This window comes from Physcomitrium patens, chromosome 25, assembly GCF_059467195.1.
Source record: "Physcomitrium patens ecotype Gransden chromosome 25, ASM5946719v1, whole genome shotgun sequence".
In the NCBI taxonomy this organism is placed as follows: Eukaryota; Viridiplantae; Streptophyta; class Bryopsida; order Funariales; family Funariaceae; genus Physcomitrium; species Physcomitrium patens.
Genome location: NC_143434.1, coordinates 5,466,877 through 5,493,478, shown reverse-complemented (window position 1 = coordinate 5,493,478; position 26,602 = coordinate 5,466,877). Strand labels below are relative to the sequence as shown.

The following is a 26,602-nucleotide window of genomic DNA, read 5'->3' as shown; positions in this document are numbered from 1 at the left end:
TGGAACCTTGCATAATATCTAGTTAAGGTCCTATTCTCTCCTCAGAGCCCTCTCCTTGTTTTACATTAAATATTATGTTAGGACCTAAATATTACAAAGTCTCTGCCTTGTTAGATTCAGGAGCCTCAGCGTGTTTTTTAGATGAAGAATTTACTAAAAGACATAGCATATCTTTAGTAAAGAAAACTAAACCTATTCATGTAGAAGTCATAGATGGTCGTCCATTGTCTTCTGGAGATATTACTCATGAAACCCTTCCTATAGAAGTAATAATCAATGGTCATAATAGTTTTGTAGTATTTAATATCATTAGATCTCCCTCTAATGCAATCATTTTAGGTTTATCGTGGTTAGGAAAATACAACCTTCAAATAGATTGGATTTTCTAAACTCTTACTTTCTCTAAAAGTATAACTAACAGTGTAATTAATCAAGTAGAGAGTCATAAGTGCAGTTCAATTAAACCCGTATTTATAAGTGCAAAAATTTTCTTGCATGCTACTATGAAAGAATCACCATATATTATTTATGCCACACCTGTTTCTACTAGTGAAAAGACTTCAAGTGGCATTCCAAGCTAATATCAAGAATTTCAAGATGTATTCGAAAAAAAAGAATGCGGATACACTCCCGAAACATCGTCCTTATGATTGCTCAATTGACCTTCAAGAAGGAGCACAACTGCCATTCGGACCAATCTACAGTTTATCACAAAATGAGTTGACTGAACTCAAGGAGTATATTGAAGAAAATCTAGCCAAAAATTTCATACGCCATTCAAAATCTCCTGCAGGAGCGTCAATTCTATTTGTGAAGAAAAAAGATGGGTCATTGCGGATGTGTGTTGATTATCGAGGACTCAACAAGATTACCATCAAGAATAGGTATCCACTACCTTTAATATCTGGACTTCTTGATCAGTTGAATCAAGCTAAGATCTATACAAAAATAGATCTTTGGGGAGCATACAATCTAGTATGCATCAAAGAAGGAGATGAATGAAAGACTGCATGTTGAACTAGATATGGATATTTTGAATACAACGTCATGCCTTTTGGACTTACAAATACACCAGCAACTTTTCAATATCTAATGAATGATGTTTTTTGAGAGTTTTTGGATGATTTTGTGGTCTGTTATCTAGACGACATCTTGATCTATTCTAAGAATCCAGAAGAATATGAACTTCATGTTCATCGTGTGTTACAAAAGTTAAGAGATGCAGGACTCTATGCCAAGATAGAAAAGTGTGTATTCCACACTATTCAAGTCGATTTCTTAGGTTACATCATTTCAAATGATTGACTTATGATGGATCCTAAGAAAGTTCAAATTATTATAGATTGGAAGGTCCCAAAAACGGTAAGAGATGTCCAATATTTTTTGGGATTTGCCAACTACTATCGGATCTTCATCAAAGACTTCTCTCGAGTTGCAGCTCTACTTACACGTTTGACTTGTAAAGACAAACTCCAATGGAATCAAGAAGCGGAAGTCGCTTTTGAATCTTTGAAGATAGCATTTGTTTCTGCACCAATCTTGTATCGTGTTGATTTTTCCAAAGTATTCTTTATGGAAACAGATACATCAGACTTTGCTCTAGGTGCGGTTTTATCACAAATGGGAACAGATGACAAACTTCATTGAGTAGCCTTTCATTCAAGAAAATTCTCAACAGCAAAAATCAATTATGAGATCCACGACAAAGAACTTCTTGCAATTGTGGATTCTTTTCAAGAATGGCATCATTACCTAGAAGGCGCTTCTAGTCCAGCCACCGTATATATGGATCACAAGAACCTCGAATATTTTATATCAGCACGTGTATTAAATTGTCGTCAAGCTCGTTAGAGCATGTCTTTATCAAGATTCGAGTTCATCATCACTTATCGACCAGAAAAACAACAAGGTTTGTCCGATGCCTTGTTTAGATGTTTTTATCTTGCACCAAAAGAAGGAGATGCAGCTTTTGAGCAACAAAGAATGGTTCTCTTGAAGCCAAAGCAATTTCATCTTCGAGCAATAAAATCAACATTGATTGTTGATTTAACTTTTCTTAAGCAAGTCCAATTAAGTATGTCTTCAGACCCTCTTGTTCATGATATCAAGAATAATTCTTTTAAATCTCATGATCCCTCTAAATTTGAATTCAAGAACAACCTACTCTATTTCGAAGGACGCCTATATGTTCTTGAAGGAGAAGCACGTGTACATGTTCTGCAAGCTCATCACGACTTCCCAGCAGTAGGACATTTTGGATATAATAAGACTTTGAAGCTGATATCTAGGGATTTTTGGTGGCCTCAAATGTGGAAGGCAGTGAAAGATTTTATACAATCATGTGATGTTTGCTCAAGATTGAAAACTCCTCGTCATCAACCTTTTGGACTTCTTCAGCCACTACGTATTCCAGCGCAATCATGGTCTTCTGTTTCTATGGACTTCATCACGGATTTTCTAATCTCAGGTTCTTATGACTCTATATTCATGATAGTAGATCATTTTACCAAGATGGCACATTTTGTACCATGTACAAAATCTATCACGGGTGAAGAAACAGCCAAGCTCTTTCTTGACAACATCTATTGCTATCATGGATTACCCAAGGATATTATATTAGATAGGAAAACTCAATTTGTATCAAGATTTTGGCAGACTCTTTTCAAGATTCTAAAAGTGGATATAAAACTATCTTCAGCATTCCATCTTCAAACTGATGGACAAACGGAGCGTGTTAATCAAGTTTTGGAGCAATATTTAAGATGTACCATTAACTACCAACAAGATGATTGGACAACTCTTTTGCCATTGGCAGAGTTAGCTTACTATAGCACGGTACATTCTTCTACAAAACAAACACCTTTCTTTGCTAATTATGGTTATCATCTACGACTTGATACTTTTGACTTTTCAAAAGTTGATAATCCTGCTACGAAAGATTTGGCAATACATTTATCAGAGCTACATGCAACGATGAAGGCGCAGTTAAAAGAGGCTCAAGAACAACCAAAGGTCAATGCAGATGTCTATCAAAAGGAACAACCATCATTCGTCTTGGGTGATAAAATATGGCTACTTCGTCACAATATCAAGACCACTCGTCCTTGTGATAAGTTGGACTATCGAAGGTTGAGACCATTTTCTATTTCTGCACAAATCAATCCAGTTGTATATCAATTACATCTACCGAAATCAATGAAAGTCCATCCAATATTCCACATGTCTCTTCTTGAACCATACAAGATAGTGGACATACCAAAAAGACGACAAGCTCCACCTCCTCCTATAGAAGTGGACAATAATGAAGAGTTTGAAGTAGAAGAAGTCTTAGATTCAAGGCGGAGCCAAAATAAATTAGAATATCTTGTCCATTAGCGTGGATATGGTATTAGTGATTGCACATGGGAACCAATAAAGAATCTTACAAATGCAGCAAAGGCGGTGGAGGCTTTTCATCGACGACATCCATCAAAATCAAGATGAAAACCTTCTTTATAAAAGAAACAACATTTAAGCAAGATAACATTCTACTTTCAATTCCTGTTCGTAGCTTCTTTGTAGTACTGACGCTCAGGAGATGGAGAACCAACAACCAGTGGATTCGACTCAAGAGCCTTCATTTGCTGACCTGCCGGATGAGACATTAGGATTGGCACAACCTTCAAGACGACGCAATCGAGATGAAGATCTTCAAGAACGATATGTTCTTCCTTGAATAGATGGCGAGATACAACGCGTTTGGTATCACGATTTGGGAAGGGACTCCCGATGTTTGGTGATTGTACTAGAGGTAAGAACAACTCCTGATGGTGTTTCAAATATTCTATTCGAAGGAAGTTACGAAGGCCCCAACAATGATCAAATAACTCGGTGGTCTTCCCGCCGTGGTATGGGACACTATTGATGGTTGAGAGGCCCTATCAATCATCTTCCAAGAGAACAAAGATCAGAGTATGTGGCAAATACAATTCGTCGCATCATAGATTTCCTCAACATATGATGACCGCTCCTCATGGAACTCATCCCTAGAAGGGGGGATAATGTCATGGACATAATCATGTAAGCTAATAATTACATATACAAATAGATAGAAGTAAGTAAAAGTAGATAAAAGTAAGTTAATTCTATAGTATTTAATAGGGAAGCTTCGTAGAAGCTGCATAGACGCTGCTTTGACTTCATAGGTGTCTTTAATTGACTTTTTGGATTAGAAACGTGGTCAAAAAGTTGGCCATGTACTACACATGTTGTTAGCTTGAAGATCAAGATAACTATGTGGCCCACATGTAGAAAAACTTGCCTTGTAAGTCAAGGCATGTGTCCTCCAAAGTCAACACATATTGGAGGTCCTATAGAACGTCGCCACATAGCCCCTAGTTAGATAGTATATATAGATACAAAAGTGAAGGCTTCTTCACTCTTGTCAACTTCTTTCTTGCTTCCAGTCTAGTTTCAAGGGTCTCTAGTTTTCTTATCTTTTGGCAATAGCCATTCTAGTTTCTCTTTTAATATACATACTTATTTATTTATATTTTGTTAACTTTCTTTGAGTAAAGGCTCACTTGTCTGAATTGATTTTTCATCGAGTTCTTGTCCTTGATATTCTTTTGCATTATCCATACGCAATGTTTTTATAGGATAATTAAGAAAATGTGCTTGAAAATGAATAAGTATAGATATAAGATTGGTAAACATCATGTTTTGGGTTGATAATAAAGAAACATGTGATTGTTTACCTGATGCATAAAAAATGACCAAAAAATAATGAAATAGTCTCAATATTGGATTAATAGGACCATAAATATCATCATGCAATCTTTTAAGCATTGGTGGCAATTCTTATGAGAGTTTCCAAATTGAAGACCTAATAATCATCTTACCTTACATGCATGCATGACATAATTCCATAGAGTCTACATCTTCACGCTTTATATTAGACTCAGTTATACATGGAATGATCTTTCTAAATAATGTAGATCTTGGATGTCTCAATCATCCATGCCAGAGAGAAACACAACTTTGTGTGATAGATGATACAAAATTAAATATAATGGGAGGCCAAATTGTAATTCAGTATAAACCATTTTTTGTAGCAAAAGCTTTTTCAACAACTTTAAGGTTCTTCGTAAGAATCAAAACCTCTTTTCTATTTAAAATGGTAGTCGAGAGGTGATAACCATTGATAGGCACATCTCGGTAGCTAATTAGATTCTAAGGTACTAAGGGTGCAAACATTGCATATTTATATTTTATGATGGAACTCGCAAGTAATTTTACCATCGCTGTGCTCTCTTGGAAATAAAACGCATTTGCTCCAACTATGGTCATCATATTTTTAGTTTGCCAAGTTGAAGATTTTTCAATAAAAAATTGTCTATCTCATAAGATAGTATGTATTGTTGCAGAATCAATGAGTGCATCATTTGATTCATTATTAGAAGTTTTATCATTCATATAAGCTTTTAAGTCATCAATACCAATTGAATCCATGAATGCATCCATGGTATGAACTTCACAAGCCTCAACTCGTAGTTTCTTATTTTTTTGGAATATTTCAATAAAATATTTTGAAGTATGACACACATGTACTAAATGTCCAATCCTTCCACACTTATGGCAAGAACACATCTCTGATTTTTGTTTTCTACTATAATTAATATTAAAATGTTTATTCTTTCCATATGCGTAGAAATTGTCATGACTATGACTACCCTAATACTTATGAGCACGTTTTCCATGTTTATATAATTTTTTTTTTAGACTTTAAAATATTAAGTCCATGAGATTTTGGAACTATGGTTCCAATAGGACAAGCTTCGACATTGCACAAGAGTAGCTCATTTTGCTTCTCCACAAGAAGTAGATAAGACATAAGATTAGAATGACTCTGAAATTTCATGTTCGTGTATTGTTGTGCAAACATAGTAGATACATGACGTAATGTAGAGAAGATTTTCTCAATCATTTCTTCTTCAGAGATGCTTTGTCCACATAATTATAATTGTGAGACAATACTATACATTTCACTATTGAAAGCATTTAAATTTGGAGAATCTAAGACACGTAAATGTGTCCAATTATGATATGCGCATACAAGGAAAATAGTCATTTGATGATCAAAAGTGGATTTAAGATTCTTCTAAAGTTCTACAGGATCTTTCATTTTTAAATATTGATGTTGTAATATAGGTACAAGATAATGATGAAAGAGAAGAAGTGCTTTCCAATGAATAGTAGGAGGAATAGAAATACTTATTGTAGGAGATTCTTCAAACATAATGATATGCAAGAGTTGTTCTGCAAATAAAATTTCTTTTGCCATTTTTGCCCATAATAGGCAATTGTTTCCATCTACAATCAATGGTGGAAATAAAAGAGCTTGAAAATGTTGGGATGCATTGGTAATAGTTGGAACCATAGTAGAAGTAGTTGAAGATATTGAAGCACTCATTATAAATAAATCTATAAAGAAAATACAAGATCAAGTAGAAAAGTTGAGTAAAATGTACCTTAAAATATAAAGTCAAATAAAATGATAAACTTAAACTTGAAAATCAAAAATAATAATAATATAATTATTATTATTCTTGATAAGATTGTGGATTGTGGCAGCAGAGTAGAAGTAGGATGACAGCGGGCAAAAGCAACGACAGGGTGGCAGTACTTGACAACAACAGTAGAGTCGGTGGTAGTTAGCAGTCAGCAATGGTAGCAGTTCAATGACAATCGCTGGCAGTTGTCAATCAGCAACAACGGCAATTCAATGACAGTCGGCAGTAGTTTGGCAATAGTTTGGTAATAGGCGCACAACACAACAAGGAGGCTGGACTGGAGCAAGTACTCTAAGCAAGTATTCTAAGCAAGCAGGGCAAAGAATGGAGCAAGTACTTTAAGCAAGCAGCTAATGTGTGAGGGGCCAGCAAGAAGTGTAGCAAGATCATGAGGCAGACAGTGAGCAAGAGTAGCAACAAGTTTCAAGAGTCAAGACTACAACAAAAAAAATTGTGATAGTGTGTAGAAGAGAGTCGTGCTGATAACATATTGAGAATGTTTAGAAAGACACAAGAGTAGTAGTAAGTAATACACGTACACACAAGAGTAGTAGTAAGTAATACACACACACACAAGAGTAATAGTAAGTAATATACAGAAGAGGGTTTCTAAAGAGAGAGAGCTTCACACATAAAAATCTATTGATCTAATTGTGTCTCATATACAAGAAGAGAAAGGGGAGAGGATAAATAGTTCTTCTCCACTATATTCCAAATATTGTAGCTATGGTATTTATTGTAGTCTACAATAAATTTCATGGAGAGAGCCTGCTACATTTAATGCTCTCCAAACAAACTCAAACCAGCTATCATCATAATATGCTTGCTCAGAACAAACGAGCTGTAATTGGCGTGCTTGTTTGAGGGGTCAAGACTACAGATCCTTTGAAAACATTTCGTTACAGCTAATGATCAACAGATGAAGACGAGGCAGAACTTGCTGTTTAACTTGACCACTGGACGCTTTTATCTCTAACAACATCGCTCTCTTGGAATGAGCCCAGCGAAATGCATATTGTAATGAGGATCAACCGTCTGTGACAAAATTTCAAAATGTAAGGTTACATGTAAGCGACTATCTTAGAGTGAATATGTTGGTTGGAGTGTTAGATGGAAGCAAGTGCTTTAATAAATTTATGACGTCTCTGGTCCAACCTAATGCGAACGAACACCTAATCGTGAAACTGTGAACTGATGACTGAACTTCCCTTGGGGGCTGACTGCAGACGGCAGTGAGTGTCTCACAAATGGAGAGATTTCGTAAATGACTGCGCACAGCTTGATGCTACTTCTGAGCTTTCGACTTGCAAGGATTGATTGCAAATTATCTTCGTCGCATAAGTTGGGTGCCCACAGCGACTCCAACTCCTAGTGCAACAGTGCTCCAGAACCATAATCTGCGTGAGGGTTTCTTCAGAGGCAGCGTCATCAGCTCTTCCACCTGCACATGTTGGACATCACACACACACTGGATGATTGATGATATAGATGTTAATAAAGGTGCAAGTATCACATATTCTAACTTGAATTTTAATGGTTTATTAGATATCTCTAATTTTCTTGCTACATCCTGCTCTGGAGATGGTGCAGACACCACTCTCGAATAGGCTTGCAAAGAAGCAGTTTAAAAATATACTAACAAATGACATCATAATCATTACCAAAACTTTAGCAAAAGCTAGAATCCAGTACAATGAATCAATGCAAAGATGTTACTTACATTAATATCTTCATTCCAATGTTCGGCCATACCAGAAAGGTGACTTCTTCCAACAATAGCCACAACAGAGGAACTGCAGCTTGCAACATTCCGAAGCCTCGACACCATGTACCTGATCCAAGTTTGCCCTTAAAGTGACATTACAAGTACTTGACAAAAATTTATCTGCACATCTTTGAAAAACTGCTCTAAAAAAGTAACTTCATTTACACAATATAAATCAACTACAAGAGCGTCATAAACAAGATAATGCATGGTCGGATCGCGTCATGCCATCAACGGGTCATTTGTGTCGAAGTCCGGAGTGAATGCCAAAAGCATTGCTTACAAGTCTCGCTCCTGAACTAGAGTATCGGAAAGGATTGGAAAACTCTTGCTCCACTCCTGAGCCATGAGCGTCAGGTCGCCACTCTGGTCCATCTTCTCCAGACAAAAGGAGCAAAAAACGCACAAACTCAGTAACTGCTAATGGAAAAACAAGATCCAAAAGAATTATATCCAGCCTAAATCTTGCATTAACATCAGCGTTTCTGCGTATATCGCTTTCAAACCGAATTAAAATAGAGGAAAATGAGTCAAGGTGGCAAGAGGGAGGATCTTATTCAATGGTAAAATCATTAAATCCTCAGCTGCACTGATTACTCTCATTTGTAAAAATGAAAGAAAGAGTGCCACGTAAGACATAGAAAACAACAAGGTAGGTCAAGAGTGCCACGTTTTCACTGAAAAGCAGGATGAAATTACGAAAGAGAATCAACATTGCTCAATAAAAGGAACATGGAATAGATTCCCCAGAACAATTTGGTCAAACACCATGAAAAATGAGGAAGCCACCAAACTGAACTCAGAAATTTGCACACTTAATTCTGTGAAATAGACAAAGCTTCGTGTACCCTTATCTCTAGTCGTGAGGCACATGACGAGCGGTCAGGGACATTACCAAAGCAAATTCATCTGCACTTGGCATGTTGAAAGTAGCAAATAACAAGGTGAAGAGAAATTTTGCTTTGAGCCAAAGATTCATCCTTCCCCAGGTCCTTGTTAAAGTAATCTGCGTAATCTTACCTAAAGTTAGCCTGCATTGTGTTCTGTGCTCTCAACATAAGCGAAACTCTTACTTGAAGAAGTTACACTATCAAAAAATTGCGTGATTGACCTTAGATTTTTCATAGCGATTTGACATTTGAACAGCAAAAGGATAGGTCAGATCCCGTAAGATGCATCCACATGCCTGGATAGGACGATCTTCAAGAATAACTGTAGCACCGCATCTCACGGCCTCCTCATACGCAACACGAAATTGCGTTCCAGGAATAACATCCAACTTCTCACCCACCTTCCAGCGAATAACTGAAATAAGTTATGTATGTCCAATCGCAATAACTTCAACACGTTGCAGACAAGGGCACAATTTATTTTTATTTTTATTTTGATAGAAGTCATACCTTAGCAAGATACAAGCTATACATTAGACCAAAAAGATTTGTTTCCTTCTTTTTGTATGACTCAAGCATGCCGCTGAATGTTAGCACCTGGATCACATGAATTAGTAATATGTTTAGACTCATGATAAAAGCTTGCACCATAAGTAAATGACTTCTCAACCAAAGAAACTGTATATTCTCCTAGAATATGGGGAGCCTGCTTAAAGGAGTATGCAGACAATGCTTCTGTACGGGTTCCATACAGAAAAAGAAGGTTACCTTGTTTTCTCTCGGTAAAAGGGCGTTCGTCCTCTGTGAACAAAGCTCTAGGAATACCACCTGAACATTATTTGAGGTACAATCGCAGAATGTTACTTACTGTAATATGGTTTCTTGTATCAAAATCCCATCACAATAACAGTTGAATTAACCTTCGGGTGGCGACCAAATTGTGTGAAAATTATGTACAAAGTTCAGAAGGAAACTTACCGCTGGTTTGACATGTCTGATGAGAGCTTGAACTTCCTCACATGATTCCTGTGTAAAAAGTCTTGAAGAATGAGGTTAGTTAAATGTACCTATGCATTTCAAGAAAAAGTTCTTGACTGAAACACTCGTAACTATCAATCCCCTGCAGCAATCCTACCAATACTTCTACCTCACTTCGTCTACAATAAAATATTGTACGGCATCACGCTCCGATAACTTATGATATTAGCAAAAAAAGATCACCCCATGTTGTATGTGATAATGGTTCTTCGACTAACCTTTGAAACATGAGTAATGCCAATGATATTGACGATGCACAAACCATCAGGTGCATCAAGTGCGATCGACTCAACTCGCAATTCAACAACGTGTTTTCCAGCTTCCAGTGGCAGTGGTTTTGGATTGAAAAGGTACTCACCCTCTCCTTCAAGAGTACAATTGATAGCGTCATTGACTGAAAGACGCTCTTCTTCTTCATCTCCTCTGGTTTCGTTTTCAACGGCGCTATAAGACATTGAATTAGGTTCAATTTTGAACTACTTGAGAGCATTCTCTGACGTACTTTGCGCCGTGTTCACTGGAACTTGGTTGCCTTCTTCGTGAGGTACAAGGTTTGCCTTCGTGGTATCCCCAACTACGACATCAAATACCAGTTTTTTCACGTGATCTCCTTCTTTAAAAGCTTCTTCTCTGATGTCCCCCAGCCTCGTGTCATGCACCAATTCCTCTAAGCCCCCTCCTCCGTTAGCGTCCATTGTGCTGTCTCCAACTCCAGTATGAACTACCAGCTCTTCCACGCAATTCCCTTCCTTGATTGCTTCTTCTGTGGATCGGGTTGCACTAGTCGCTGTAACTACATCAGAGAGTCCTCCAGCGCCATTATTACCTGTCAAGGGCTCATGTACAATGGGGTCTGCTCTGGCAACTTCAACGTAGGTACGCGTCCTAACTTCCTCGCCTTCTTCAAATTCGAGGGGTATCGGCCCTGAAGCAGCATCAGATGGACTTCCAGCATTGATATCCACACTACAGAGTTCGACAATATTTTTCGAAACTTCAGCCTCAGGCATTGTCTCAAATTCTTCGAACCTTGTAGTTTCTGGGCGTTCCGATTCTGCTGCGAAGTTTGAGGGGCTTCCAGTATGATCTATCATGGAATCAGGTCTAGAGAGGTTGGCACAGGTTATTTCAGACGGATATTCCGTCTCGTGTTCTTCTGGTTCTTCTATCTCAAGGTCCACCGTCGATGTAGCATCACATGAAGGGATGTCAGCGTCGCTCAACCCTGCTGAGGTATTAAGTACATCGACGCCTGAAATGGTACCATCGGCTACATGTACAGCCAATTCATCCACATGTCTAATTTCGAGGCTCATTGCTTCAGTGGTTCAGTTCTCATGGATCTCCAATACGTACGACTCTTTAAAATGTACTCAGTTATTGCATGTCTTACCAAGGACCTAAACTTACAATAATTGACTTTACAGATCCTTTATGTTCACAAACACGAGACGTCGACGAGATGCAATACAGTGTTGTCGTAAATCAGCAGAACATGGTGGATCTTCAATAGACTAAGTCATCGCAATCGCCTTGTGCAAACTGCATGTCACAACGCAAAGGCTGTAAGCATCTAAACTCAATCGTCTTACACTCTTCAACAAGACATCCTTCAAATAAAAATATATGATTCTCTAACAATAACACGTATGGATTGTGGGAAATGCAGCATTTAACTCCCAGCTGAAACCCTGCATTCGTGACGTAGAATTTTCTTGTTTAAGACACAAAAGAGCGTATGTCTACATGAATCCTAACGCACAGTCCTGGAGAACTCAGAATATTAAAGCTCACACAACGTTCTTCAGAACGTCATAGAAATTGACGACAGCCTAAGGGACAACAATGACCGCATTGATTTGCGCATTGTCTACAGGTTTTTAACTCTATTGAAGCAAGCGCATTTCTAACTGCGATGTCAAAACAAAATCATGCGGTCTATGGGTAAGCTGATATTGGATATTCTTGAGCCAAAAAATCCTCTAAACAGCAATGTTCCAGACTCGGTTCAGACCAAAACTCTAAATACACTCTGTGAACTCTACTTCTGAGCCTCTGACAAATTTTGCTGCGTTCGTAGGAGATGAAGTACACTTACGAGGTCCAAAACATCATCGTCTCTTCTGAAGTCCCGACTGAACGAAAATGATTCACACCACGAAAAGGGTCCAAATCAAGCATCAATGGTGCACACCAGAGCTCAAATTCAACAACAAAATCCTCTAACCCATACCACTATCAAGTGAACATCTGCTCTTCACCTGTCCAATACAGACACAAAACTGTTACGTCTCAAACGGCGCCTTCTTGCAAAGCAATGCTGGAATACTCAGTATCCAAGGTGCACAAAACTCCCATGTAGCAAATTTAGCCATTGGACGTGAAACTATCAAGCATGCCAACGTAAGACCAATCTGAATCATTGTTAACATCAAGTTTGTGATCATGACAAATCGCAACAACAACAATCCCAGCTAAGGTAGTGGTGATGGTGCTTTTTACTTTATTTCATATTTTTTCTTCCTCTCTTTCTTCTCACTTGCTTCATGTTGATACTGCTCGTTCACAAAAACAAGCTATACTTAATGCAAGCAAACCCGCGTACTGTATCCATTCACAAAACCCGATCACAGCTTCAATGGTCCAACAACAACCCGTGCCAGCTCCAAAAACAGAAAACAAAAATCGAACCGAATGAAGTCAATGCAGACAGACTCCTCATAAGCTGTAACTTCAATCGTGTCTACAACGACGAGAGCTGTTGTTGCTGTTGTTGATGAAGCAGACAGGAAGAAGGTTATCTCGTCTGGGGGCAAGGTCACAGGGACTATCTCCTGAGTCCTGTTGCGGATCAAGTGCGGGCCCTCCGGAAGTTTGTATGCTGGTGGCCGTAATCGTTTAGAAATAAGAGAGTGGTTTTTAAGGATGAGAATGAGGGGAGTGGTGTAGGCTCTTCACTGTAGAAATGAGAAGACGGTGGTAGAGAAGATTAAGGTTGAAAGTGGTATTCAGAGTGGGGATGATGATTCTTTTTACCGCCGGTTGAGGCAAATTCAATTAGATAACATGCCATAATCACGTATGAGTGCAGAATCAGATGATAGTAGTGATGATGAGAATATAGAGGTTGAGAATAACAAGCGTACTTCCTTATTGCTGGGGAAATGCTTGTCTTGCCGATCTTCTCTAATTTATGAAAAATGAGTACTCTACAAGCTTTCCTTGGATTTCTCTTGCTAGCTGACATCTTAGCCAACTATACACTTAGCATCGTTTTGTAGCGTAATCAAATGCTTGTATCTCTCGATTACCCCGAGTCGCGACGAGTTTTTATTGAACTGTTTCCTTTTGAGATCGGACGATCGCGCATTGAATTGTATGGAAGCCCGTCGTGGGATCCCACATGAAACACCAGGGGGCCCTTTACCTTGAGTGAATGAAACGTTCTTATGAATTTCTCAATTTTCGAAGAGTAAGGTTCAAAGCTTATGAGAACCTCATGTAAATGCTCTTGCCTCGCAGAAGTCGTCTGTATTTGCATTCTTACGAACTTTTCATATTGACCTTGTGTTAAACTGCTACATTCCTACACAAGGTCAATGCAAGCAAACGAGCATCCAACTTGTGAGAATTCCTCACGAAGATTCAATAACAGGAGTCTTTCAGCATTTGAGAGCTTCATTTGCACTACACAATTGCTGTTGTTTATGAAGCACAGGGGAGCTCTAATCGTATTCAAGAAAAAATAAAATACCAAAGGAAGAGCAGGAAGAAGCAGATTTCATTAGATTTATGGGGCAGGATGAGATCTATTTGATGAGTGATGTGCATGTTGGCTGTCTACCTTAGACCACAACCACTTTCAGCCTTTCTTGATCAATCTCAGCTCGTGCTAGTAGATGTTCCGATTACATTTCAGCTGGGATTGGATAAATCGCCACTTCCATGCAGTGCTTCACTCGTGATGCAGGCTTGTCTTTTTTTTCACGTAGAGATGCTCAGTCACAGATTTTTGAGGTAATGTTCTGTTTTTTCAAGCTTTTACCTCTTGTGACCTCGAGACTGAGGGTACAACTCCATGAAACTCTAACAGAGTACCCACTACGAAGAATGAATTGGTAAGGTGTAGAAATCATCTTCTGAAAGTTCTTAGTTTTGCTTGAGTGCTGACAATCCCGCCGGGAAGAGTTGGGATCCAGAAACTTGATTTCGAGAAAACGGAAACTGGTGAATGACAATTACGAGGGCGCTGCTTTAGTCCGTAGTGCTGTTGCATTATAATAATAACGGTGATCTTACTCTTCCAGGGGCAATGCAGGAGGCAGCGTCACATCCAACATATGGTATCTAATTGTACTCAAGAAACAAATGTCAGCCAGATTAGAATATATATGTATATGCATCTGTGCTATATTGAACATATGGATTGTCATGCCTCGAGTAGACATATTGACCTACAAAACTGGGTTTTGAGAACGCAGGAATTGCAGGGATGGTGATGGTCAAAAGCTGGACAAGCGAGTCCTCATAATTGGGTTTGGTGGTACCAAACTTGATATACATTCCAGGTTTCTATGTCGCTCAGTTTCTTAAACTCAGTATCCTATACACTGTCTGGTACCTTTCGGTCTGTCTGTGCTTTCTCTGTTCTGAATGGGCCTAGTTTCGGTAAAGACGGAGAGGGTACAGTGTTATCTAACGTCCTTCCTTGTGAGGGAAAAAGGGGGGCCATGAGAAATGTTACAATGAAATATATGAGGGGATCCATAGGGGTATGGGCTTTGGGTTGGGCTGGACTTAGGACTTCTGCTAGAATCAAATCATTATTCAACTTTATGGCTTGCAAAGTGACTCAGGACAAGATGGGATGACTTGGTTTGGCAAAATAGTCATGCCTTTTGTCTTAAGGTCTCTTTTGTTTTTTTTGTTTGTTTGTTTGTTTGTTTGTTTGTTTTTTTTTTTTCCTTTTTTTCTTTTTTTTTCTTTGTAAGCCTTGGTTTTTAAAGATAGTGTAAAGTAGGAAGAAGTCATAAAATAGACTATATTATTTCTTTATTGCAAATCTAAATTTGTTAATTTATATCTTAATTCTAAAAATTACAAAAATACTTTAAAATGTGATTTTAATATCACTTTTTTTAAATTTAAATGATTTGAAAAAATTTCTCAATTTTTTCTAAACCCCACTTATTATGTGGATCTAACAAAAATTCCAAGAAACAATATTTTTTGTTCCATGTGAGAAAAAAAATGCATTCTTCTTTATTTATTTATTTTTATGTCAAGGTTTTTTAATTAATTTTTCTAGATATAGAGCTAACTAAAAGATTCTTTTAAATATTAACCAATTAAAGGACTTAAAAGTTGTGGCCTTTTGTCTTGTTTTCTAAGTACAAATATCACCTTACATGAAATTAGAAGTTTAAAAGTCCTATGTAAGAAAATAAAATCATAAAATATGCTTACAGTTTTAAATTTTAAATATTAAGAATATTTAGTTAATTAAGTAGACTAAGTTAATAAAGTTTTGGTGTAGTTAAAAAACACTTTTTTTTAAGACTCAAAGATTAAAAGGTAACTCAAAATTAATGCAAAATATTTACCACTAAATTTGATTTTGTAAGCAATTTATTTTTAAAAATAAGTCAATAAATAGACATTAAAAAGTATATATTTAAAAATATTTTATGTGCTAAAGATGGTAATAATATACAAGTACTAAATTTTAATTGATTAAAATTTATAATTTTTTTTAAAATGATTACATGTAAAATATAAAACAACATAAAATCACAAAAAAATATTATTAAAAAATTTAGAAATTACATTTATTGATCATTTTTTTAATACTAAATTATAATATAGCTTTAATTTTATATTTTACTAAAAAATTCATATATTCTATATTTTGTTTTGATAATATTAAAAAAAATTATACCAAAAAGTAAGAAGACAAAAAAACTCGATTTAACTATGTTTTATAACAAGAAAAAAAATCCTTACATCTTAAAGACAAAGATTTAAAAATGTCAAATGCAAAATTATACTTCTAGTTGCTAATATAACATAAAATCCAAAAATTTCATTTTTTTTTTTTTTTTTTTAAATTAAAACAAAACCATGATCTTTATTGTTAAGGAGGTAATTATATTCTTTAAGATTTTGAAATGTTTTGTTATGACTAAAACTATTTACAGAAAGATTGAGGTCTCATCCAAATTTGGTTTTGTTATGGTAAGCATACAAATTGATTTTTAAATTCTATGCTAGTAGAAAGTCCTTAAATAGGTGGTATTATTTCTGAAACTAATCATAATTATAAGCAATATAAATTAATTTTACATTTATAGTAGTTTTTAAAATTGATTTTTTTCACTGTAAATATTAAAGTATATAAACATAAACATAAATACATGTACACAATTTTTAATAATAGATATTTTATGCATTATATTACATGATTTTTTTAAGAAGCAAAAAAGAATTAAGAAAAATATAATAGAAGTTGATAAAAGCACTTCAAGTTCAAATACAGCATAAAATTTTCAAAGCTAAAAATACACTTAAATTTGTAAAAAATAATAATAACTTAAATTTTTAAGGGATATAAAAAATCATAAACTCTTAATTGTGCTAGAGGTTTTTGGTATTTTTTAGAGAAGTAGCTTATAATGTCATATTTGTTTTGGATTATTTTATTATAAATTTAGTGCATATTTTAATTCAAAAGAACAAAAAGAATTACTCTATTTGACTTCACAAATCTACATTTTTTTTTTTTTTTTTTATTTATTTAGATAACAACTTCTAATTTTTTTTCACATAATATAATATTAGAAATATGTGTTTTTGATAAGTATATTGGTAAGATATCTAATATTAATAGTTACATATATATATATCTATATATATTTTAAATAAGATACACTATAGATTCATAACTTATATTTCTATAAATTTTATCTTCTTGACAATTAATACTCTGTAGAAATATAGGTTATAAATTTTATAAACTTGTAGAAAAATTTAACTTATATATATATAGTCAACTCTTGTTATAATCAACCTCTTGGAACCAAAGAAGTTGTTGATCATAAAGTGTAGTTGATTACATAGTGTAATATAGTGTTGGTAGATAATCGAGTAAGCAAAGTGGATTAATTATAACTCAAAGTTAACTTTAACAAGGTTAACTATAATAAAGACTGATTTTATATGTGTGTGAATATGTATATGTATATATATATATATATATATATATATATTTCTTCTTTAAGGCTTCTTATATATTAATGTATCTAAAAATATCACATTTAATTTCTTTAAACTATAAAATATATAAAATAAAAAACTGGATTCTACAATTATACTACATTTAATTTTTCACTTGCATCAATTATCAAAAACAGAAATTGTTATTAGTAATCAAAATTTAAAAAATTATATTTTATGCAAGAATGACTATCGACCTAAAAGCCTAATTGATGTGTTTATAATTTATATAATTATTAATATTATTTATGATATTTTAAGTTGTGAAGTACAAGAATAAAAAAGATTAATAAACTCAAGAGAAATAAGATATTAGAGAAAAAAATTAGATACATGTATAAAATAAAGAAAACAATTGGATTTAAAAAAAATATTGTATCACAAAGACTAAGTTATTTTTGATTATACCTATGTCTTTATACAATAGCAAGTAGGGCTTACAAATACCTTCTTGTAAAATTCTAAGATCAAGGAGACATTCTAGAAGTTTAAAGAATCTTTTGCAAAAACTTCTAGAAGACTTGTAAAGGTCCCAATTGACTATGCAAGGCAATGTCACGTACTAAAATATTATAAAATATCCATTAATCTTATTAAAAAAAAATAAAAAATTATTAAAAAAAATATATGTATTTATTTAGAAATATCTATAATTTTTCAGAAGATTTACAAAAGATCCAAATATTTTTTATAAGAACAAATGATACTTAAAATTGTGATGTGTTTTATTTCTTTGATATAAGTTACCAAAAGCGTGGAGATAGCATGGAAATTGTTGTCAAAACTTTCTTTGAAAAGAATAAATATATATGTAATATTTTGTATTTAAATGATATAATTAATAGTGTTTTATTGTTTAGATAGTATTTTAATATTCTTTGTTCCTTGATAATTAGTCAACTAAGTATTAAACCAAAACAAATATTAAAAATATTTAAAGTATGAAATTTCAAGATCCTTTTTTTTTTTATTTTTAAAATATTTTTAATTAAAATAACAAGAATATCCTATGTCATTCAATGTAATAAATATATTCATCCTTAAAATCTTTATTTTTAATACAAAAATAATTCAATGAAATTTCAAATAAATATTTGATATAACACATTATTATAAAAAAGTATTTATATTTTATTTTTTAATTCTTATTGATCTTTTTATATTTTCTAGTATTAAATATTTAAGTCTTTTTTAGCTCTAATTTTTATAGCATCTTATTTATAGTATTTTTGAAAAAATAAGAGCATGCCATTCAGCATCATTAAGGACCTACTTATACGAAATTAAAGAGTTGAAATTGTAAAATGCAATCATGCAATGAAAAGAAGTAATTGAAAATAATATAAAAGAAATAAAATAATAAAAAATAAATTCTAAATAGTTAGAATTAAAACATTACATGCTTTAGAATTAAATAGAATATAAGGATCTAAAATATATTTAGAAAAAGATAAAAAATATTGTAACAACAAAAATAGTAGAATGTATACTTATTTAAATGTATTTTTTGATAATATTTGTTGCAAATACGAATAATCTTCTTGATAGGATAAACCATATAATAACTTTTAGATAAATCCTTTAAACATAGATATAATCTCTTTAGTATTATTAGTTATATTTTTTTAATACAATGTATATATTTATATATATATATATATATATATATATATATATATAGAAGAATTATTAGTCTATACAATAGATAGAAAATATTTTTGTGCTTTGGATAATGAATCTGAAATCTTGGCTTTAAATTTTACTTATAACAAGAATAAGAAAAAGAAAAACAAACAATCAAAAAAATATAAATGAGAACCAAGCATTATTTTTTAATATTTTAGTTTATCTTTTTTGAAATTCAGAAATATTTTTATATAATAAACTAGGATTTATTAAAGATAAAATACTTAAAAATAAAAATATTAAATATACTGCTATTGTGTATATTCTAGTATTGATGATATCAAAAATATTTAAGCACAAAAAAATGTAGAACAAATATTCAAACAATAAAATGTAAAAAAAAGTTGGAAAATAATACAAATGTTAATTTAAAAATAAATAAATTAAAGAGTGTATGTGTTCTTGTATAACTTCATTTTTTATTTTTATTGTTATTTTTCTAAGGATTCATATTAAAAAATCACTAAAACCATATTTGATCTAAAACTTACTTTTTTTGAATTGTCTTAAGTTGTTTTATAATGAAAATCAGTTCTGATATTTGTTTAAGAAAGTTAATCACAACATTAAAATGTGATTATGATTCTATGCAATAATGAGTATTAAAACGCAATATTTATGGTTATATTTGAGAGAAAATACATTTGAAACTTCATAGTATAATTTACTTGATTTTGGAGATCTAACAAGTTTCTATAACCAAAACCTGTCAACCTTATTGTTTAATTTTTTAAAATATTTGTGAAATTTTAATGCATAATATTAATTTTATCATTGTATGTATATATGTATATTTCTCATAACCATGCACACACACATGCACACACAGATAAATGTCAAAACCTTCAAAGATCGTTGGCAATCCACAAGTGAAGTTTGTGATCTTTTATATATTTCTCACAACCATGTTTTATGTGCTTAAATAAATTCATGCTTGTTTACACAATAAACCACAAATCATTATACAATATGATATAATATTTAGTGCTGTGTTGTATTACTTTAAATTTTAACACATGTGTTATGTTCCTTAATATAATTTAATCAAAGATATGTTGAAAGACATGTGATTAGAAAAGAATGTGGCGATTTAGGAGAAGAAGTTCACAGAAACAGTTTTAAAACTAATTAATGATTTTTTTTTTTTTTTTTTTTTTTTTTTTGCAAAACTGATGATCAATGTGATGTACAATGATATGAATAAAATACACAAGAACTATAAATAATTGGATTGGAAAAGATTCCTAAATACATGACTGAGGATTGTGCATAACTATTGTTTGTGTAATAAACACATACTCTACCTGTCAAAGAATTTTGATTACCTACAATTTGGCTGAATAAAATGTAGCAAAAGTATTTTTTTTCTTTTTAATAAATGAATTATTTAAATTTTCTCATTTCTTGACAGTATTTCATCTTTATTTAGACATAAATATATATATATATATCAATATACAATTATACAAGTATGTTGTAATTTGTCAAAATATTGGTAAATTAGTTGTTTCACATAACTATTGTTCTAATAAGTTGAACGTTGTCTCCATTGGAATTCCGAGTTGTCATTCCTTCCAACATATGCATGCAAAATAAAAATCAAAGTTTGGATTAATTCATATTTATAAAATTACCATAACACCATTAGTAAACACATCAAGACAATATTATTTTTCTTACCTACTTTTTTTTATTGATTAGACCTATCAAATATAAATACCAAACACAACTAATTGTAATCAATTTATGTTTGCATCACTGCACTCTTTCCAAAAAAATAATATAAATAATCAGTTTAATAATTTTAAATTTCATGTATATTGCAAATACCATACCTTGGGTATGAAGGACGGGAGAGGGATGAATGTACACAAACTCTGTTTGTCGAGTGAAGGATGATGAATGTACACAATCTCTGTTCGTTCGTCGAAGGGGAACGGAATTGTACAATGCCACCAACCGTTGTTTCGGGGCTACCCCCTCGTAGTGAACGTGGGAAAGACGTGCGTACCACGGTTCGACCACTGGACGGTTGCGACCCGATTGCAAGATACGGGTCGTACCACGTTCTACCGTTGGATACTCCCACCATACCCTATCGTGCAGATGTCCGCTACCTCTGGACATGAGCGTGGCGACCGTTGGACGGTATCTCACGCTCGGTGTCGACACTGCCTCCCAGTTGAAAGCTTTGTCGTTGTCGAGGTTTTGAACAGCAGGAAGGGGGCGAGTCGGAGCTTGAAGTGATCGGTGCCTGCGCCGTGCAATTTGTGTCTGCTGCGGTGCCGTCGATTGTTTTGCTTCTATGTATGTCAGGGAGAGGTCAGGGAGCTTGAGAGGCGGAGAAACAGAGCATAATGGTTTGAGATTGAGGGAGAGGGAGAGGGAAGAGGAGAGTAGTAGTAGTGGTGGTGGAGGGGAGAGTGACTCCGGGGAACGAGTAGAGCTCAGGCGTCGTCTCACGAGAGGAGGCCCAATGCATAGGCGGCAGCCGGCTGCGGAATCGCCGTCTTTGTTTACCAGGGCGGTTGGATCGGTAATCCACCTGGTGCGCGTGGCGGAGTTTGAAATTCTGTTCGTCTCCCTCTTTGTCTTCGCGGTCTTGTTGCTTAAAGACTTGGTACGGTTCCTTCACCATTTTAATCTGATTGATCGTTCGCGATGTGATTCAGTCCGTGTGTTCAATGCTTCGTCGAGGTTTCGGGTTAGTAGTTATCGTCATCTGGCTCTGTTGCGTGCGATCGTTGATTGATTAGGTTGTTGCCCTCCTCTGCATGTTTGTCAACAAAAGCTGCGTTCGGGTTGTTGACGTTCTGGCTTGGGCTGAATCAAGTTTAATGTTGTTCCATGGAGAACATGCTATTTTCAAATTAGTCCAGGAAGCTTTAGTATTGGATTACCTTATTACTTTTGAGTACATTTGAAGCTCAGCGTCTCTTATCGGCAGACGTATCTTCTCGTGTAGGGGTTGTGAAGCGTCTTATTTTGAGTACCTAGTTCTGGCCTTGACAAGCGAACGGCGTATATACACATATGTCACTCTTATTGTGCAGCTTAAGAGTTTGATGTCAAACGTTTTATTCCTCAATCACTGTGTTATCGTGTTCATCGCGTACCTTATTTTAGTTCGTTCAGGTTAGAGATCGCACTTTCTTATGCAGGTTTTGTGACCTTGCTTGTACTTGCGCTCTTCAGCGTTAGCATGGAAATCCTATACGTACTATCTCAAATTGATGCATTTCCAATTTGCAGTTATTCAAACATTTGTCACAGGTAGGTTTGAGATCTCTTAGGTCTATCATCAGGCTCTGTGATTGAGATTTAACCCTTGACGCGAGCCTTGTGTCAAATGTGCCCTAAAATCCCTCTAACTTAAATGGTTTTATACCGTTCCTTTTTGTTAAAGATAACTTCAAAGTCTCACCAGTCCTAATGCAATTCAGAATCATTAAATCCCAATTTACTTATATCAAAACTCACTGCATAATCAAGCACAGAATGTCGTGAGACTTAGGTAGCAGAAAGATTTTGGATATCGAACAGAGGCTAGTGTGGTTTGCATGGTCTGAAGACAATTCAGAATCCCTCATCTTGTGTCGATTAGCGCGTTAGTCGGTGTTGGCAATGAGGACCAGTGCTGTATGCATTGTTCTTCTTTCCATATGTATGGATGTAATGAGTCACTCAGTAACCATGATTAGATATAGAGTATTTCAGTAAGGAGTCAAATGGATTACAAACCTTGGTTGCGTTTGTAATCTTGGCATATACTGATGATCATCATTGTTAGAAGCTTTAGGTGCACCACTGATCAGTATTTTTATTTTCTATTGATCAGACTGCTAGACCCGAGTACAACCAAAGATTGTTTCAGAGGCGATTTGAGGCGGAATCTAATCGACTCTACTGAGTCGCAATATGTTCAAGAACACATTTCAGTCGGGGTTCCTGTCCATTTTTTATAGCCTTGGGTGAGTTTATGTGTTAACATACTTTGTTTTGGACGTCGAATCCAAAATACTTACTGAATTTATTCCATTTTCATATTGATTTAATGGTACTGCTTATGATCTCATTGGTATTCATGTTGCACATTCAACATCCCTGCGTTCATATTGATGCGTATGGTCGGTTGCACTTATTATTCACAGAACTTAAATCCTGTAATATGTTCTATGATATGTTCTTAGAGTTGTAATTAACGCTGGCTTGCGTGGCTGATGTGTGATCAGGAGTAAGCCATTGCAGATTTGGGACAAGGAATGTGAGTCTCTAAATCTCAATCTAATTTGTTTCCTTTAACGATTTAATAATTTTTTAACATTGCTTAAGGTTGGTGTCAAGCGAAATTATTAATATTGGTCGAGTAAGATCTACGCGGCCTGCTCGTACATTCTAGAACATCAGAACATGGCTGACGTTGGGTTGGGATGCACTTCAGGTGATACTCACTTTGTTTACCTGTGCAGCTCGAAGTGGCCATATTAGAAGGGTTGCTGATGAGTATCTTCAGTCAAGTGTGGTGGAGATTGTGGGCACAAATGTGAGTAGTAACTACATCAGTTGCCCAGCTGATCCCCGGTTGACACTTGGGCTCAAGTTACCTATTTTGGTGAGGATAATCAAGAATATGTACTTCAGTTTTGAAGTGCAGGTGCTTGATGACAAAAATGTTCGCCGTCGATTTCGTGTGTCAAATTATCAGATTAGTTCAAAGATTTGTTTATTTGAAAGTAGACTTGTCGTGGTTTTCGTTGTTCCTTAGGAGGTGCTTTGTAGTTCTCATACTGTCAGGAACTAGGTCAACTCGATCCAATATAGCCATCTACATTGTAATGCTTAGTCTGAGGCATAATATGTGTGTGTATGTGTGTGTTTATGTTTTTGTTTTACTTTTTTTTCTTTTCCGTTCAGTTTATCCAACGACTTATCCAATAACTAGCTTAACAAACTTCATTTCACGTGGTGTATCCCAATAAAGAACACTTGCAGATCGAAGTTGTCAACGTGGCTAGACCTCTTCATTCCAGATTGAATGTATGACAGTGGTTTATGTGGATGCAGTCAATTACACGAGTGAAGCCCTATATCTGCACTATGTCCATGAGGCTGGATGAGGGTTGGAATCATATCCAATTAAATCTTTCAGACTGTACAAGAAGGGCGTACGGTACTTATTACGTGGAGACTTTGCGAGTGCAAGTGCATGCCAATTGCCGTGCCCGACGGATTTACTTTGCTGATCGGTTGTATACTGAAGAAGAGCTTCCCCCAGAATTTAAATTTTTCTTACCTATCCAAGTAAGTGGAGAAAATTGTTGAGGTTTCATGCTACTTCGAAAATACGTATGGTATCATCTGAGCCTTTGTGTTCTGTGCTGATTGGGTTTCGTTTTTGCAGAAAAGCTGAAGGGACCATGAAGGAATGCTTTGGCGCACCTCATTTTTGACCTGTACTATTGGGAATCTTGGCCAACGCCCAATATATATCAAAGTTAGAACAGGATGATCAAGGCCTAGCAGAGTTAGGAGAGACGTGCCTCTTTTTTGATACTTGCGGCTACTCCTCAGTGTTGCCAACTGCACATAAGGCTTGTAAATCATTTTATTAAGTAGATGCTTCTTTCTTTCTTTCTTTCTTCTTCTTCTTCTTCTTCGTCGTCGTTTAACTTTAAACTTAAATAAACTTAGTTTAGTTTTATTACCTTCCAGAAATGTTATCGCTAGTGGATGCGTTACATCTTAGTGCGCCGCATCTTTCTGTCTTCGTCTCGCTTGCAGAATACATGGTTTTGCGAGGTTTTGGAAGCTGGTCTTGATGATGGAAAGCTCCCCATTTGCGTATATTCGACGCCACGATCCAATGCAGCCAACGACCACTTGATTTTAGTGCGTCATTTTCTCCCAATTCGTAACTGTTTCTTATCTGCAGACTATGGTTTCCACCTTGATGATATACTTTGACGGAACTCATTGATTACAAATTTCTCATACTTCGCCTGATATTGCTCAAACAAAATTAACAAGCTCTATACGAGGGCCACTCCACGGTCCCTATCGCAACTATATTGAAGTCAATACCTGATTGGATATTTTAGCATCTTTTGATGGTTTTGGATCAAAAGACTTTTATCAAACATGTGATTGTACCTGTAGACCATTATAGTAGCAAATTAATAATTGACAATTGCTACATGTCCTTCTTTGTTGTGAGGGTGATCTATTGTCGCCAACTGTTCGCAAGGTATAAATGTTGAAATTTTATGTCTTTTTAAATAAAATTTAATACTTCATGCTAAAATCATATTATTATATTTTCAACCAATTTCCTTTTCATTAATTTTGCAGCATTTGTACAAAATTATACTATGTATTGCTAATATTGGAATTGATAGCTATCATATTAATAGTAGTTTAAATTATATTGCCATAGAAAGAGAAGGTTGAAATTGTGGATAAAGGTACAATTCTTTTTAGCTGCTATTACTACATTTTAAAAATCAATTTTATTTTTCAAATACAGAATATAATATTTATATTATTTCAATTTCAAAGGCCCATTTTTTTCACTTGACTATTAATTTTGATACTTTCTATTATGCTGTGCAATTTTTTTCTAGAATATTTTTTATAATATTTATAAATATTTTTGTAGAAACTAAGAATAAGATGTTAAAATAGACACCATTAATTTGATAGTAATGAAGCATCTTAACTACTCTACGGTTTTTATATAATTTTTGTAACTATGTTAATGACACATAGGTAGATTGTATTTGCATCAGAGTTAATTAAAATTTTATTATTCAAAAGACATTTCTTTTGACTTAAAGATTCAATATTATTACTTATAGTCGATTCTCTTTTTTTAATATTGAGAAAATTTTATTACTGATGCAAATTTACACACACTAATAAAAAGTATAATTAAAAAATACAAGAAGTGGATTAACTTTTAGTTACAAAAAAAAAAACGAAATAAAAAAATGAATAAGGTAATAATTTACCTAATATCTAATCTTAAGACATTTTATTAGGAATTTTGAAGTTTCATAGTGATTATGCATAATATGAGTTTTTTGAAATAAGTGAAATTATTTTCTTATTATATATATATATATATATATATATATATATATATTATCATTATTAGAATATTATAATACTTCATACTATTATAGGATTAAATTGGCTTACTACAATAGTTTTTTAATTTTTTTTTATGATGCAAACAATTCAATTCATAATTATATATAAAGGTTTTTTTGAAAATAAAAATAGCATTAAAAATCTAAAAGAAGTTAAGTACATGAGTATTACTTCAATTCTTAGCTTTAGGTTATTTTAAGGTCTTTTGCAATTGGTTTTGCTTATATAATCGGTATTTAGATGTAAGAAAT

General features: G+C 34.2%; 1 protein-coding gene across 3 annotated transcripts; it reads left to right on the top strand.

Moving 5' to 3' along the window:
* The first annotated feature begins 21,288 nt into the window (after window positions 1-21,288).
* LOC112277191 (uncharacterized) lies at window positions 21,289-24,833 on the top strand. 3 transcript variants are annotated; one of them, XM_024509253.3, is made up of 6 exons: window positions 21,289-21,822; window positions 23,041-23,173; window positions 23,435-23,466; window positions 23,672-23,814; window positions 24,267-24,503; window positions 24,604-24,833. In XM_024509253.3, the coding sequence occupies exons 2-6, from the start codon at window positions 23,121-23,123 to the stop codon at window positions 24,610-24,612; spliced, it is 474 nt and encodes a 157-aa protein (XP_024365021.1). In that variant the 5' UTR covers window positions 21,289-21,822; window positions 23,041-23,120; the 3' UTR covers window positions 24,613-24,833. The 3 variants fall into 3 exon arrangements, with proteins under 3 accessions (XP_024365021.1, XP_024365023.1, XP_073387512.1); XM_024509255.2 differs by having other exon boundaries at window positions 21,399-21,822; window positions 23,672-23,745; XM_073531411.1 differs by having other exon boundaries at window positions 21,399-21,822; window positions 23,672-23,856.
* Window positions 24,834-26,602: the final 1,769 nt, after the last annotated feature.